This window comes from Gorilla gorilla, chromosome 16 (genome assembly GCF_029281585.2).
Source record: "Gorilla gorilla gorilla isolate KB3781 chromosome 16, NHGRI_mGorGor1-v2.1_pri, whole genome shotgun sequence".
NCBI lineage: Eukaryota > Metazoa > Chordata > Mammalia > Primates > Hominidae > Gorilla > Gorilla gorilla.
In genome coordinates this window covers 86,791,248-86,807,896 of record NC_073240.2, presented here as the reverse complement: position 1 = coordinate 86,807,896, position 16,649 = coordinate 86,791,248, and the positions used below count along the sequence as shown (strand labels likewise).

General features: G+C 41.8%; 1 protein-coding gene across 22 annotated transcripts in view; it reads right to left on the bottom strand.

Annotated features, from left to right (window-relative positions):
* Window positions 1–16,649, bottom strand: part of AKAP13 (A-kinase anchoring protein 13) — a 360,797-nt gene that overhangs the window by 160,119 nt on the left and 184,029 nt on the right. For all 22 annotated transcript variants that reach the window (XM_055362877.2, XM_031002130.3, XM_055362887.2 and 19 more), the window contains exons 6-8: window positions 13,475–13,673; window positions 6,708–9,885; window positions 2,991–3,112 (exon numbers count right to left, since the gene is read on the bottom strand). In XM_055362877.2, coding sequence (XP_055218852.2) covers window positions 2,991–3,112; window positions 6,708–9,885; window positions 13,475–13,673 — 3,499 coding nt within the window. The remainder of the gene's footprint in view (window positions 1–2,990; window positions 3,113–6,707; window positions 9,886–13,474; window positions 13,674–16,649) is intronic.

Sequence of the window (16,649 nt, the reverse complement as noted above, 5' to 3'; positions counted from 1 at the left end):
CCTCAAACTCTTCCAGCTGCCTTTGGCCTCAAGCTAGTCATGTGACTCTCCAAGGGTCTATTCTTTTATCTGTAAAATGAGGTATGCTGACCAACCAGAGGAATATTCACTCTCTCAACTCTTAAAACTAGAGAAAAAAGGAGAAGAGGAAAGGGACTGAGAGAGGAGACCTTTTCTTTTCTTTAAGTCATGTTTTATTTTCTTCTTTATAGTAGACAAGATACCATTAGAATAGAGATATCCCTCATCAGAAAGCAAAGGGTCTAGAGCCAAGTACCAGCCTGGATTCAATGACTCTAACCACTACAATATTAAAATGGAGTACTAAGAAACAGAGGTATTTGAATTCAAGGATGTGAGTTTTTTCCTTCCCTTTCTAAGGGGCTTCTGGAAACAAAGACACATGTACCCATGCAGGGTGTGTTCTCTTTTCTTCTCACAGGGGTAAAAGCAACATTTGTCTGAATAATGCCTGCTTTACAAGTAGCCACCCAGGCATTAGTCATGAATATTATGTGTAATAAGGGCGGGTTAGAACAGTCAGCACCTTCATACCACAGTACTCCAATACAGCAAGGCTTGTTCATCACTGTTCATACTCTTGAAACAATCTGGGATAGTCTGTTCCATTTACCTACCGTGAAATTTCAAAAAAAAAATACCACTTAGTCCTCTGAAGAGTAAAAACAGTGCAATGTCAAGTGTAGCCCAAGGAACATGGACTTTCAAACGGGCAGCATGAGTAAGTTCACTAACTTGATTTTCAGCTTTCTAATTTTTTTTTTTTTTTTGACCACCATGGAATCTAAAGCATAGGGCACTGTTTCTCTCAACAAGTTTGTTTTAAAAGTTAATAGCTGGCTGGGTGCACAGGCTCATGCCTGTACTTCCGGCACTTTGGGAGGCCAAGGTGGGTGGATCACTTGAAATAAGAAGTTTGAGACTAGCCTGGCCAACATGGCAAAACCCCATCTCTACTAAAAATACAAAAAAGTAGCCGGGCGTGGTGACGAGTCCCTGTAATCCCAGCTACTCGGGAGGCTGAGACAAGAGAATAGCTTCAACCCAGGAGGTGGAGGTTGCAATGAGCCAAGATCCTTCCATTGTACTCCAGAGCCTGGGTGACAGTAAGACTTCATCTCAAAAAAATAAAAAATAAAATAAAATAAAAGTTAATAGCTTTAAACAAAGAAAAATAATCTCAAGTCCTTGAAGAAAAATATTTTTGAAGCCAAATAAATGGAAATTACCATATGACCCAGCAACTCCACTAGGTATATAAAAACATGTCCACATAATTTTGCACACAAATGTACGTAACAGCATTATTCACAGTAGCCAAAAAGTGGAAACAATCCAAATCCACAAAAAAATGTGGTACATCTATACAACGGAACAGTATTTGACAATAAAAAGAAATGAAATACGGATCAATGCCACAACATGGATGAAACTTGAAAATATTATGCTAAGTGAAAGAAGCCAGTCACAAAAGATCACATATTGTGTTATACCATTTACATGAAGTTCTGGAATGGGCAGTTTACGTACTATCTACAGCCACTTTCACACTCTCACAGCAAATCTCTCTATGCATTTACAGAAAGCAAAAGTAGATTAATGAGCTGGGGGAGGGAAGAGTGAAGGAAAGGCACACTGCTAATGGGTCTGGGGTTTCTTCTTGGAGTGATAATGTTCTGAAATTAGAGCCTTAGTGGCGATGGTTGCAGAACTCTGTAAATCTATTTAAAACCAATGACCTATGCACTTTATTTGATTGGGTGGATTTTATGGTATGTGAATCATATCCCAAAAAAAACTATTCTTAAAACAAAAAAAAAAAAATGTTGATTGAACCTTTTATTCTCTTATTTTTTTTTTTTTTTTTTTTTTCTGAGACGGTGTCTTCCTCTGTCACCCAGGCTACAGTGCTATGGCACGATCTTGGCTCACTGCATCCTCCGCCTCCCAGGTTCAAATGATTCTCATGCCTCAGCCTTCCAAGTAGCTGGGATTACAGGCGCCTGCCACCACGCCCGGCTAATTTTTTTGTATTTTTACTAGAAACAGGGTTTCACCATGTTGGTCAGGCTGATCTTGAACTTCCGACCTCAGGTAATCCACCCACCTCGGCCTCCCAAAGTGCTGGGATTACATGTGTGAGCCACCGTGTCTGGCCTATTGAACCTGTTTTTTCATTGCTGAAAATGATATACTTCATAATTTAGACAGTTACTATTGAGCCATAAAGTAAAAATCTCATTTTGGCTATCAGTTTTTATATAAAGAAAGAAGAGAAGGGTTTATAGGCCGGGTGCCGTGACTCACATCTGTAATCCCAGCACCTTGGGAGGCTGAGGCAGGTGGATCACTTGAGGCCAGTTCGAAAATAGCCTGGCCAACATGGCAAAACCCCATCTCCACAAAAGGTACAAAAATTAGTCAGTCATGGTGGCGCATGCCTGTAATTTCAGCTACTCACAGCTGAAATTAAGCAGGAGGCGAAGGCAGGAGAATCGCTTTCACCCAGACCCAGGAAGCAGAGGTTGCCGTGAGCTGAAATCACACCACTGCACTCCAGCCTCGGTGACAAGAGCAAAACTCCACCTCAAAAAAAAAAAAAGAAAAAGAAGGAAAGAAAAAAAGAAAGAAAAGGTCTATAGATCCCCTTTTGTGATAGCTCAGATTTTGTGACAATTTAAGCTTACTGACAAATCTTAAAGCCTTGTGCTCAAGGGGAAAATGTTTTTCAGTATAATCTGCAAGAACTCATGTTAACAGCCCATTCCAAAACTTTGCTGTATGGTATATACCATTTATGAAAGCTTAACTGCAGCAACGTATACACGTTTATATAACAGCACAAAAGGGAAGGGGGAAAATACTATTTTGCCCACTTACCCTCAAATAAAAGACAAAGCCATAAATAAGACACAGCAGAACAGGATAAACACATTTTGTGCCCTTACAGACTTACTGATGCCACTTACCGCCTGGGTCATTGGGCCTTGCTTCATCTTCAGTGTAGCAGCTATGCTCCCTACAGCCACTTCTTCAGAAATTGAACTTGCTCTAAAATCCACTTCATCTTCAGCTTTCACGTCTGGCATTTCTGAAAGTGCAGGGGGGTTACAGAGTACATTTTTAAAAACTGATTCCTGTGCCTTACTATTCATACAACATGCTCCAGGTTTCATGTGTTTTGTTTTTCTTTTGCATTATAACGGAAAAGTATTCTTTTGTTGTCAGCGGCTAGTGTCATTTCTGACCCTATGCTAAGCTATTCCTTTATCACATGGTTACTGGTTTTCCCTAGCCTTTGTAGGCGCTTGGAACTAAGCGAGGATCCAATTCAACGTCTTTTGAACATCCATTTCACTATTGACTTTTTATGACAAATCTGAGTGTAGCACCAACTTGCATATGGAAAACTAAATTCATAAGCTTCAGGGGAACAGATTAATAGCTGAAGCTAGGTAGTCCATCTTGGCCATCATCAAAAAAGCAAGGATTTGTACAAAACAAAAAGGAAAAAGCCACTGAGAATGAGAAAAAGCCTCTGGGACAAGTATGACTTTCACTAACATACAACACACTTTGATCCAACCATCACTGTAACCAGTAAGAATGAACTACTCAGCAGTTACTTCTTATTTTTAACCCTTATTTCTTCCAAAACTGAAACCTAATCACAGACTAGCTATCCCTTTCTTAAGAGAAACGTTTCTGCGCATGTTTTCTGAAGAATTACATAGTTGTCTTCTTGCTGGCCATGTTGACAGACCAAAAACAGTGGTGGTTTTTGTTACTTGACCACCACATGGTCAAGCAAATACAGGAAGGAAATGATAAATGATGTCTGAGGCAAATTTAGGCTTCTGACACTTCTTTAAAGGGGACTCATGATTGAACAGTCAAAATTCACCTTAATAATCCAAATGCAAATGGAACTGTCATCTCGATTTCATGTGGAAATGTATCTGTGGTTATTAACCTAGTGATGCCACTACTCTGGCGAGAAAAATGCTCCCCACACTAAAGAGCATAGAAGTTTCTTTCACCAAAGAATAAATTATATTAAGATTTTATTCTAGGAGCACATGACATGTACAAAAGTCTACCTTAAATTTGTAAGAGTTAATTTCTATAGATGAACCTCTTCTCTTCCTTCTTTGACCTTATAATTATATAATCTTACCAGCAGTTTAAAAATGGGTAAACAAGTTTCCTTGCCCAAAGAACCAAAATCTGTGTTAAATTTCATAAAATGTTATTAAAGTTAAAATCTGACTAAGCAATCCCCTTAGAACTATCCCTTGATCAAAACATCTCTAAGTGAGTCAGAGTAATTTCTGGGGGGAAAGAGGGTTGCTTTCCTCTGGGGATGTGATTTTTGGTACCTCCTTCCTTTCCTATACCTATCAACTTTGAAAAGATGCATCTTGGCACAGCAACCAGTCACACTAGAAAACAGTGATTACTGACACTTGACGGGTGTCGGCAGCCTCTGCAGGACTGGCGTGGCTCAGTCATGCACCACTGATTTCCTAAGCACTGTGGTCAACGCTTTTGGTGGGTCAAGGGCCACATCCCCTTCTTTCAAACTGGCTCCTTCCAAATCAGCAGTTAAACCTATGTCTTCTCACTCACAAAACAGTATGATTAAATCTATGAGTAGAATGTAAACTTGATAGAAAATACCCTTTGGCTCTGAGATCACACTCAGGTGCTTTTTCTCTAAAGCAATGTGACCAGGGATTTTCCCAATCCTGGCCATTTTCTGAAGAAAGCACCAATTTCTTCATGACTGGCTACTTTCTCTGTAGTCTGAGACCATGAATACTGAGTTCCTCTGCAGTTTGAGACCATGAGTATGACTCCTTTTGGTAACAGGACAAGTAACTCACCTACACAAAATTTACCAACCTCAAGCCCATATATACTGCTGAAAGTCCATACATTTTTCTTCCTTCTCAAAACCTCAAAATCCTAAACATCCGTCATTTCTCACCATCTTTACTATACGTGCTAATAAAAATCAAAGTCTGAAATTCTCCCTGGTTTTTACTTTTTCTCATAGGATACTACAGACACAATCCCCACAGAGTTCACACTTGCTTGAGTTAAATTCTGACCACTGAGCCAGAAAGAGAAATAATTCCGGCCCATGTGGCCAAGGACGCAGCACCGAAATGAAAAGAACATCACCAGGCATCAGCTTACAGCCACTCCCATTCTTCTGAAATGCCAACCTGCCAGGGCCCCCAAAATAGACTTGTTGTTGTGGCTTTTTTTAAAAATTAGAGACCTCATTTAAATCCTGAGACAACAGCCAGCAAGTATCTATCACTAACAATCCAAAACATTAATAAAACTAAAAAGCTAAAGTCATCAAAAATTCTACCTCGGATTCCTTAAATCCCTCAACTGGGGAGGAAAAAGATTAGAAACGGCTAAAAGCCCTTTACCAGGGAAAATAACCACTGTATTTAAATTGCGCTTCTTCCAAAGCAACTTCTTTTGCTCCATTGATTCATTTCTCTCCATAACCCTCCCCCACATTCTTAATACATACGTGTAAAGGGATTTTCAAAAACTGAAAAGAACAGCAAAAATAAACAATAAAGACAAAACAGGCTGCTTCTTACCTACAAAAGCCTAGGGGCAAGCATGGAGATAGGTCTTCTGTCTACAGCTGGTAACAGGTGGTGGTATAGAAGTGTGCATCAAACTGACCTTTAAAGACTTCAGGAGCCAAGATCGTGTCCGACTCCCGTTTCAGCTTCAGCCTCAACCCCCGTTAAGAAGTTTTATTCAGATAGTTTATTTCCACGGAGCAATAGTGGTTTCTCTTTGCTGCCTCGGAACATGGTTACCCACAGATGGAACAGGCTGCTGTGTGAGCAATCTGCTCAGTGCAGCTGCTTCACCAAGATAAAGCAGACACAAGGTCTGCCCTGTGACAGCAGCTCAGCAGACTGGGCTTGGGCGGAAATCCTGCATCCTATCCCCTGCACTATGCAGGGTCTTGAATTCCCAGACTGCTGCCCAAAAGCAACAGGCAATGGAACTAGAGGTCCACTCCCCAAGCAGGAACAGGAAGGAGTTCCCCGTCAACAACACCCCTAGCCCAAAAGAAACAAAAACAACAACAACAAAAAAAACACCAATGACCTAATACCACCATTTTGGATGTTGGGAAGTCAGCTCAGAACAATACTTAGAGCTGTTCATGAAACCACTCTGACTCTAAATTTGCTCAGAATACAGACTAGGATGATAGGGGAGGAAGGGAGTTTCAGGCTTGTAGATAAAACACAGCTTTTTGGCACTGTTTTCTATGGTACTAGAGAAAAGGATTAAGCCATGTGAATAAAAACATCTGCTAAATTCTTTCATCACTTTAGAGTACCTGTGATCTAGGCATTGTTTTCTAAGTTTGCAAAGTTGCAACCACTCCAGAATGAGACAGGAGTGTTTATAAGCTTAAGCAACCAAGCAGTAAGTCTACAATACAGGAAGCAAAATCTGTCCAACCCTGAGATGACGCGCCTCTCCTGATGGTGGTGACTATTAACTTGGCTACCTACCCAATGAGTGCAAGACCTCAAAACAACAAAGATGCCTATATTTTTACCAGGACACCACAGTGACTCTGAAGGGAATCTGCCTCTCAGACTGTTAATTTTGTATTATGTTTTGCTTACCTGCTGCTGGCTCAGGCCCCTGGACAGGTAAAATAATCTTCTCTGGCTCCTCCCTTCCAGCAAAACATCCTGCAAGGCTCCCCGTGGCTTCCTCAGGAGTACTGCCCATTGGTAGGCTCTCCCCAGGTGGGAAAGTACTCACTTTTTCTGTAAAAGCATTCCCTAGTCCTTTAGTGAGAGGACCCAATTCAGGGCTGGACAGTGACATGTGACAGGCCTCCCCCTCAGTAAGCAGTGCTCCAGCGGCCTTGACTTGTTCGATGACAGCATCCACTATACGGCTGGCAGCCTCCTCTATCAAGTCTGCTCCCTTAGGCAGAGGTGCGTCCTCGGCAGAGACCGTGCAAGGTAGAGAGGGAGTGCTCCTTTCCCTGCCTGAGGGCGGGGCTCGCATGACTTCCCTCACACCAGCTGGGGCCCCATCATCATGGGCTGAGAGCTCCATGTCTGTGGGGAGCTCCTTGGGAACAGGCTGCAGTAGGACAGGATGTGCTTCATCGTCTATTTGGGCTTCCTCAGCGTCGCCCATGGTACAGCTGTGGTCTGCTCCCTCCAGCTTCCCTTTCTCCCAATCAAGAGGTATCATCTCTGGGGTTCCAACTCCCTGTGGGTCAGTCACAGCTTTATCCTGTAAAGCTACTGGCAAACCTAGGATGGCATTCTTCTCTTGGCTCAACAAGACGTTTGGAATCAGGATGTCTTGGGTGTTGTGTGATATATTCTCTCTTCTGGGCTCAGCCGTACCTTGTAGAGCATTAACCCCTATAACATCCACCGTCACATTTCCACTCACCTCACAGGCACTAGTTTTTCCCTGGGATTGAGTGTTCTTCACTCCAACATCCAGAGGAGAAGGCTGACTGCAATTAAGAGCATCGGACCCATCAGACCCATCTGGCAACAGACATGGCAACAGAGCGGAGCTGTTGTGCTCTGCCCCCAAGGCTTCCTGCCTTGACTCTGTGGCCAGACTTGCTCCTGGTGGCACCAGGCTCTGGGCAGCTCCACCTTGAGTCAGCAGTGAGACTTGTGGGGCCACTTCCTTGTTACGTTCAGTTTCTGCCTTAAGAAAGGTAGAGGATGCACCCGGTGAATTACTTAGCTGAAGTGCTTTGTCCTTGGTACAGTCAGCTGAGATTGATTTTTCATGAAATTGTAGAGTATCTTGTCCACGAGGTGGTGTTCTCTGCTCTTCCTGCAATGTTCCTGAAGAGAGAGCATTTTCCTTAATAGAGGAACAGGTCACTGCTTTATCCTTATCTTGTTCCTGAGCTGCAGAGCTTTCTGAAACCACCAGAAGTTTTCCTTCTTCCGTCAAAACTGAATCTAAAGCCAAAGTGGCCTTACCCACACTTTGCAGGGAAGAGTCAGTGTTCCCCTCGATATTCAGAGCTTCTGGGGTTGCTGGAGGGGCGGGACCCTCATGCTCTCCGCCAAGTCCTGTGAGACTGGTATTCCCCATCCCGTGCTGAAGCTCTGCAGCAGTGGAGGATGTGGACAGGCCTGCTGCCCTGTCTTCTAGTGGCAGCGTATCAGGCTCATTCGAATCTCCATCTGGGCCATCTCTACAATCTGTAGCCGTATGTAGTTCAGGAGTTGCTGTTCCCTTTTCTTTCTGGGAGGGGACAAAAGAAAGTGCGTCATCCTTGGTTACTGATTCACTGCCTGGACTGTTTGCCAGAGAGAAAGTACTGTCTGATATTACTGCCTGGTCTGGCACCAGTTCTTTCTCCATTTTAGGGACAACTGGATGTGGACGTGAAACCACCTCAAGCATATTTGTTAAAGGTTTATCTAGTTTCACATCTTTTCGTTGGCCTTTGTTATCCACCACTTTGAAAGGACAAAAATCCACATGTTCCTGGGTATCCCTTACAGGGTCAGAGGCGACTGTATGAGCCTGTGGGTCTTCACAGTGGGAGGCATTGGGTGGATCTTGTGAGCTGGGTTGCCTTGCTGTGGTGCTTTCGGGCTCGCTAACTATGTTACCACACAGTTTTGCAACCAAGTCGCCACTAGAAGTCACTGTGTTCTGTTGACATGCACAGTCTGCACAAAGTTTATTGTCTCCAGTTGTAGAACAAATGGGTGAGGATTTGCCCTTTTGGCTTTGAGCATGAGATGAATTTGTTTCTGAGTTCTGGTGTGGCATTACATCTTCTTCCAGCCCAAGAAGGGCTAAATCTGAGAGTGACATTGCCTCACCTATGCCTGCTGCTAAGAGAGTATAAGGTTCTAATCCATCTGAAATCTTGTCTTTTGCAGCAGCTGGAATCACCACAGAATTCTGATCTACTGGAGCATCAGCACTCTCCTCACGACTTCGTGAAGTTTCCGTTTCTGCTGTTTTTTCAGTGGAGGTTTCTTCATTACTAAATGCAAGTGAAGACTCAGCAGGTTTGTTACCATCCAGGGAACTGGCGGCAGGGGCACAGTTTGGAACACTGACTTTATCCACAGGCTTATTTGTGACGTGCACGTCAGAGGCTCCAGCTGTGCCAATATTAGAGTTCTCAAATCTTTCCTTTGTACTTTCCCCTCCCTGAAGCACATTCTTCCGAACAGTGGCATCTGGGTTCATCAGCCCATGTTCCATTTCCCCTGCAGTGTCTGGGGTACTGACATTTGTTGTTGAAATGCCTCCCAGTTCACCTCCAGAGGAATACTGGGCTGTGCCTGGCTCCATGACCAAGTCTCTCTGAAGCACAGCATCTCCACTGCTCAGGGACTCCCGGTCTGTGGGCATTGCAGAAGATTTTGTTCCAGTTTCTTCATCTCTGTTTCCACAGGACGAAAGGCCTTCCGTGCCCTTTACTCCACAATCAGGCAAGCTCTGAAGGCAGCCGTCTTGATCAGATACAGTTCCAGAGTCCACAATAGGTGCTGGCTCCACCTCTTCCCCTTTTCTTTCCACGCCTTTATTTTTCTTCCTACAGGAACGGTCTGTATTCTCCTCCTCAACTATGCTTGACAAATCACAGGGACTTTCAGTCTGTGCAACAGGGCTCCCTGGGCAGCACTGAGTGCTCTCAGTCTCTTCAGAAGAAGAAAGTCGCTGAGGGTCCGTGGGCTCCGGTGCACAGGGAAGAAACTGGCCATCTGTCTCTGGGGCACTGGAAGGATCCTGTGCCGTCATCATTAAGGGCATAAGATTGTCCATCTGCTTGAGGTTTGTTTTCTAGGAGGAAATGAAATACACTTTTAAAAAACTGCCTGTAGGAGAAGATGTCACTGACACCTCTGAGCAAAAATTCTGTTGGACAGAACTCACTTCTATTCTAGCCCTTCTAAGGTCACATGATAAGCGAATCTAAAAGAATACAAATACATTTCCTCTTATTTCTGATATTACTTTCCTTTCATATCTGCCTATATACTGGGATGTTCAAAATAGATTAGGATATATGAAATATCTATTTTCTAAATTTTGAACTTATTTTAGGAAGTAGATTAAAACTGAGTCTCGCCGGGCATGGTGGCTCATGCCTGTAATCCCAGCACTTTGGGAGGCTGAGGCAGGCAGATCACCTGAGGTCAGGAGTTCGAGACCAGCCTCAACATGGAGAAACCCTGTCTCTACTAAAAATACAAAATTAGCCGGGCGTGGTGGTGCATGCCTGTAATCTCAGCTACTTGGGAGGCTGAGGCAGGAGAATTGCTTGTACCTGGGAGGCGGAGGTTGCAGTGAGCCGAGACAGCACCATTGCACTCCAGCCTGGGCAACAAGAGCGAAACTCTGTCTTAAAAAAAATAAAAATAAAAGAGTCTCAAAAACCTGATTTTTAAACAGCTCAGTGAATATCTTCAAATGAGCTGCTAACATTAAGGTGGGCTCTCTCATTCTGAGGCCAGGCTGAAGTGCAGTGGTGTGATCACAGCTCACTGCAGCCTTGAACTCCTGGGCTCATGTGATCCTGCCGCCTCAGCCTCTTGAGTAGCTAGGACTACAGGTGCGCACCATTGCACCTAATTGTTTTATTTTTTGTAGAGACGGGATCTCACTATGTTGCCCAGGCTGTTCTCCAACTCCTGAGCCTATGGGATCCTCCCACCTTGGTCTCCCAAAGTGCTGGGATTATAGGGCGTAAGCCACTGTGTCCCACCTATATTTTTCATTGTCTTCAGAGGGGCAGAGCCAACTTACACCCTGCCTCATATATACAAGTAAAAACAAATCCTAGCTCTTTTCCATTACAAGGTGCAGCCAATGCGCCTGTGCCCTAAATACTTACTGAGGAGTTCAGTGTCCTTTAATCCCCAAAATATGTTCCAACAAATCTAACTTAACCATCAAGTTATGGGGTCATAATTTCAGGAACAGTGGCATGGCAGATATTCTTTCACCTTTTGATAAAATCAGAACATATTAAATATAAAATAAATGAGAACATATACCTATATACTGTCAGAGTATATTATGGATACTATATGTAATCTCAAAAATGGATTTTGCAACTTTATTTAAAAAATATAAACAGATATAACCAACGGCATGGGAATGATTAAGAAAATCAAGGTTCATAAAACTGATGGAAGAAATACTAGCCATTATTAATTATGAGGGCCATATTGCAATTAGAAAAAAATTATTAATCTAAGTTTATAAATATGCAAAAATCCCATGTGCATGCAGCAAGGTTTAAAATGGAGAAAAACAAATACAGGGGATCTTTAGTGATTTTACCTTTATATCAAAATTTCAAAAATTCTTATAAAAATATTTTCTCAACACCTAAAATCTATTTTTCCAAACATCTGATTTGCTCGCCATTCATTACCTATCTACTGCAATAATATGCATACCTACTGCCATCCATCCTCTCATTCACCTACTCACTCAGTGAATATATTGGGCACTTACAGGGTTCCATCATCAGACCATTCCTATCTACCTACTGAGCCTATTGTAAAAGTTTATACGTACAAGTGTAAAATGTGTCATGCTTGTTAAAGTCTTTCTAGTAGAGTGTACAAGCAAAATGGACTTTCACTAAAAGCTTCTGTGTTAGGCTCCTTAAGAGTATTCAAAATTAGCTTATTTCCAGTCCTGCTGAGAGTACGACAGTCTCCTAAAAATCAGGAAATGAAGTCACTAAATTTAATAAATGGTAAACATTATAAAACAGAAATCTGGAGAAACAAGTAGTGTTGCCTAAAGAAAGTAGCACATGTATGTTCCCACAGTTTTAATTTCTCGTATTTGCCTGCCAACCATTTCCATATCTTGGCAGGTAGCTTTGGCACCTGCAAAACTATATTTTCAAGTGGACTACCATTCACCTAGTAAAAAGAGCTCTAAGGAAAAACCTGATTGCCTAGAAGTCCACTCAGAGGAAAATGAAATGTCACTTGCTCTGGAACAAACACAATTCTAAAACACAAAAGTGGGAGCATCACATAACCCTATGGAATTTCTTGGCTTGCTGGTCTCAAATAATGCATGCTCCCAAAGAAGCCTCTGGCATTGAGCTGACCTTAAATGAAATTACTGTCAAGTGGTTTCCAAATCAAATCAGCTCTGAAATAAACTGGGTGGAAAAATTACCTAAACACAGCCTTTCAGATGTTATGGCCAAGAGAGATGTACACATATGACGTTTATGTTATTCGTAATAAATGCTAACAGGGAGTCTGTAATGTTTTTATGTCTGGCAACAACTTTATCTTGAAGGCTTGAGTGGATTATAAAATCTTTTCTGTTTTTTTTAGTTATCTTTGTACCATACAACTATTGATTTAAATATAGTAACCCTATATTTAAATGGTACATATCATCGCCACTAAAATAGTTGTAAAAATACTCCTGATTAAATTTGGTTCTTGTTCTTTGGCAACAATCTCAGAAACTGTTGGTTCTTTCATTCTGTAAAGTTAAGCCAAACACAGACAAATATCCTTTTATGCCAGGAAAATTTAGTTCTAGCTCTTGCATATTTCTGTACCTGAAATGTATGTCTTTCATTATTCCCAAAACCAATGAAAAAAACCTCTCAGTCCCCCTACGGCTACAACCTTAATGCTAGCTCTGATCTGTAAGTGGTAACATTTAATACTGCTAATACTGCTTTACAGGTCTCAGAATCTTTGGGGAAAGTCTTTCTTTTTCTGTTTTTGAGACAAGGTCTTGCTCTGTCACCCAGGCAGGAGTGCAGTGGTGTCATCTCGGCTCACTGCAACCTCTGCCTCCCAGGCTCACATGATCTGCCTGCCTCAGACCCCCAAGTAGCTGGGACTATAGGCGTACGCCACATGCCCAGCTAACTTCTGTACAGCCAGAGTTTCTCCATGTTGCCCAGGCTGGTCTCAAACTCCTGAGCTCAAGTGATCCACCTGTGTTGGCCTTCCAAAGTGCTGGGATTACAGGCATGAGCCACTGTGCCTGGCCAGGAAAGTTTTTTTTTTTTTGAGACGGAGTCTCGCTCTGTTGCCCAGGCTGGAGTGCAATGGCGTGATCTCGGCTCACTGCAAGCTCCGCCTCCTGGGTTCACGCCATTCTCCTGCCTCAGCCTTCCGAGTAGCTGGGACTACAGGCGCCCGCCACCAGGCCGGCCAATTTTTTGTATTTTTAGTAGAGACAGGGTTTCACCATGTTAGCCAGGATGGTCTCGATCTCCTGACCTCGTGATCCGCCCATCTCGGCCTCCCACCAGGAAAGTATTTTTATGTTCTAATTATATCAAGGTTCATTGGAGGAGGGTGGGGACACACACATACAAAACACACACATGCACATGCACATACTTAAAAATAAAAGCTTTCTGACTTACCATTAGTTGCTGTTGGATGTTCATAAGTTTAAAAATGGGTCCAGTGCAACTGTCTCCAGGAAATGGGTGTTCATGATGTGAATCAGACTCAGAGGTTAATGTATAGATGTCCAACTCTCGATGATGCCTCACAGAACAGTCTCCATATGGTATTTCATAGGATAAACTGCTCCAGGAGTCTGGTTCTCCAGCATTCTCCCTACACGCAAGCATCTCTGGTTAATATATATATATTCTGCCTCCCAGGCATAGGCTTAACGTTCTAAGTCTTACTTTGTATTTCTAACCTGATTGTTCTTTGAGGTTCAACAGCAAAAATTAGTATATATACCTCCCAAATGATTGAGGCGTATAACCAATAGCTCCATCCTCCTCACAAGAGATCACAAATGGGTTAAATGAAAACTGCAGGACTCCTAGCCCTAACAATGTTCTTTAGATCAAGATAAAGAGATGTCTGGGATCTAATAATAGTTAATATTATGCTAACAACCAAGTAATGAGGAAGTGCAAGGAAGATGGTTTTAGCCTGATTTTCAACAAAATCAAGGCTTATTAAGAGGTGCTCTTAAAATAAATTAGACCATATGCTAACTACAGTCAATTATAATGGCAAGAGAAGAACCACTCACTCCAACCCTTACAAGGGCACTCCAACTTTTCTAACAATAAGTGCAGAAAACACCCTCAAGATTATTGAAGTCAGTTACACAAAGAAAAACTGTTACAATGACATATTGTTCAACACTTGTCAATATAATTATCATATCCTATTTGGAATAAAGCACTTGGTTCCAAGAACTTAAAGTCAAAATTCGTAAAATTTAAAAAACAAGCAAGTTTGCTCAACTCATATCATTATAAACAAATACAACAACTTTCCACCATTATACGCCAACTGATTTGAACAAGGCAAGTGGGTTTCTCCTCTAAAGGCTACAGCACCTCCAATTCCACCCTTGCATCCAGAAGGCATACCCATGCCCGTAATGCCTGCTGTGATACCACACATAATCTGCGCTGTGCTTTTTTGCAGCAGATGAAAGAATCTTGGGGGCATACAATAAACAGGGATGAGGCACACAATCATACCCCACACAATCTCATATTATTAACTATTGTACTTGAGCACGCATTTCAAGTGTTAAGCACCCTCTTCTACATTCAGCACAAATGTAAATGTCTGAAGCCCTAACCGTTGGTGTCACTATTCTTTCTCATTAGTTTGATACACAGTGTGGTATACAGAGTTAGAGATTTCTGGGTACAAAATTTTATTTCCTAACTATATGATGCTAGACAAATTTCTTAACTTTTCTGAGTCTTAATTTCATAATATGCAAACACAGATATTATAATCTAAGCACTGTTTTGAGAATTAGAGAAAATGTGCATAAAAAACTACATCTATGGTGTCTGACACAGAGAAATCACACACGGATACTGCCTATTCTTCCTCCTTCTACTCTTTCATTCGTTTAAAAATAATTCCTAGTAAGCCTTCCCTTCTTAAAAGTAGAAAAAACATTTCTACTTTTTTCTATTTTTCTACTTGTATCAGAAAATCCTACTTTCTCTGAAAGCTTTAAACATAATGAAAACACTCCTCAAACAGCATTCTGATAAGGTGCCTAGCAGCTCAAAGATCAGGCACAATAACAGATTATGCTTTCCATCAACCCTTTCCTCCTTATCTGAAATGTTATTTTTCCTTTCCTTACAACATTAACACCTTTGAATATCCCATATCATATCTTATTTATTTATTTATTTATTTATTTATTTATTTATTTATTTATTTATTTTTGAGACACAGTCCCGCTCTGTCGCCCAGGCTGGAGTGCGGTGGTGCGATCTTGGCTCAATGCAACCTCTAACTCCCAGGTTCATGCGATTCTCCTGCCTCAGCCTCCTGAGTAGCTGCGATTTACAGGCGCGTCCCACCACGCCCAGCTAATTTTTTTGTATTTTTAGTAGAGACGGGGGTTTTGCCACATTGGCCAGGCTGATCTCAAACTCCTGACCTCAGGTGATCCACCCACCTTGGCCTCCCAACCTGTATCACAGTTATTATAATCCCACCGAAGCAAACAATAGATTGGTAAAGTATCCCTGAGATTCTGGGAGGAAGGTTATATTTGAGATCACTATCATGTTTGAAATAGAAGAAACTAAAGAATTAAGAAATTACAGACATGCTATCTAGCCACTGAAAAATATGAGAAAGATTACTTCAACTGTCTCTCCAGTTTTTTCTACTAAGTCACACCTGTCTGTCATTAACAATTCACCTGAGACTAATTGGAATTTTAAAGCTAAAAATATGCTACAGTAGCAGCCATAAAAAAGGATGAGTTCATGTCCTTTGCAGGGAAATGGATGAAGCTGGAAACCATCATTCTCAGCAAACTAACACAGGAACAGAAAACCAAACACCACATGTTCTCACTCATAAGTGAGAGTTGAACAATAAGAACACATGGACACAGGAAGGGGAACATCACACACCGGGGTCGGTCAGGGGGTTGGGGGCTAGGGGAGGGAGAGCATTAGGAGAAATACCTAACGTAGATGACGGGTTGATGGGTGCAGCAAACCACCATGGCACATGTATACCTATGTAATAAACCTGCATGTTCTACACATGCATCCCAGAAATTAAAGTATAATAATAATAAAAAAAATTTTTTTTAATGCTACAGTGGAAAACCTATAAGGCAATGGAAAATCATGTACTGGCTGAGGGTAATAATAATTAAGTGTACTCCAAAAACTACTATTACAACTTCCATACCCAAGAGTGGCTCCCCAAAAGCAGCTTAAAATAAGAATGGCATATGCTATACTACATGTTTTACATATTTTACTAAGTTGCTATACTCTGAGTGAAATGACCTCAAACAGAAAAGCACTTGTAAAATACTCTCGACAGTTCAAAGAAATGACTCAAGAAATAGCAGGGAGACAACTTCTCTATCAATGTAGCTTTCAAGCCTACACTGACATAGTCACTAACATGCCTTATTGTGTGGCAGACATTAGTGGCATATCTGCTTAATCAGATTATCACATACAGCCATATTCCAACAAAAAAGATCTCTGAAAACAAAACCTGCTTTATATACCACCACTGAGCATGACCCAAATATAACAAGATTAGAGGACACTGTTTGCC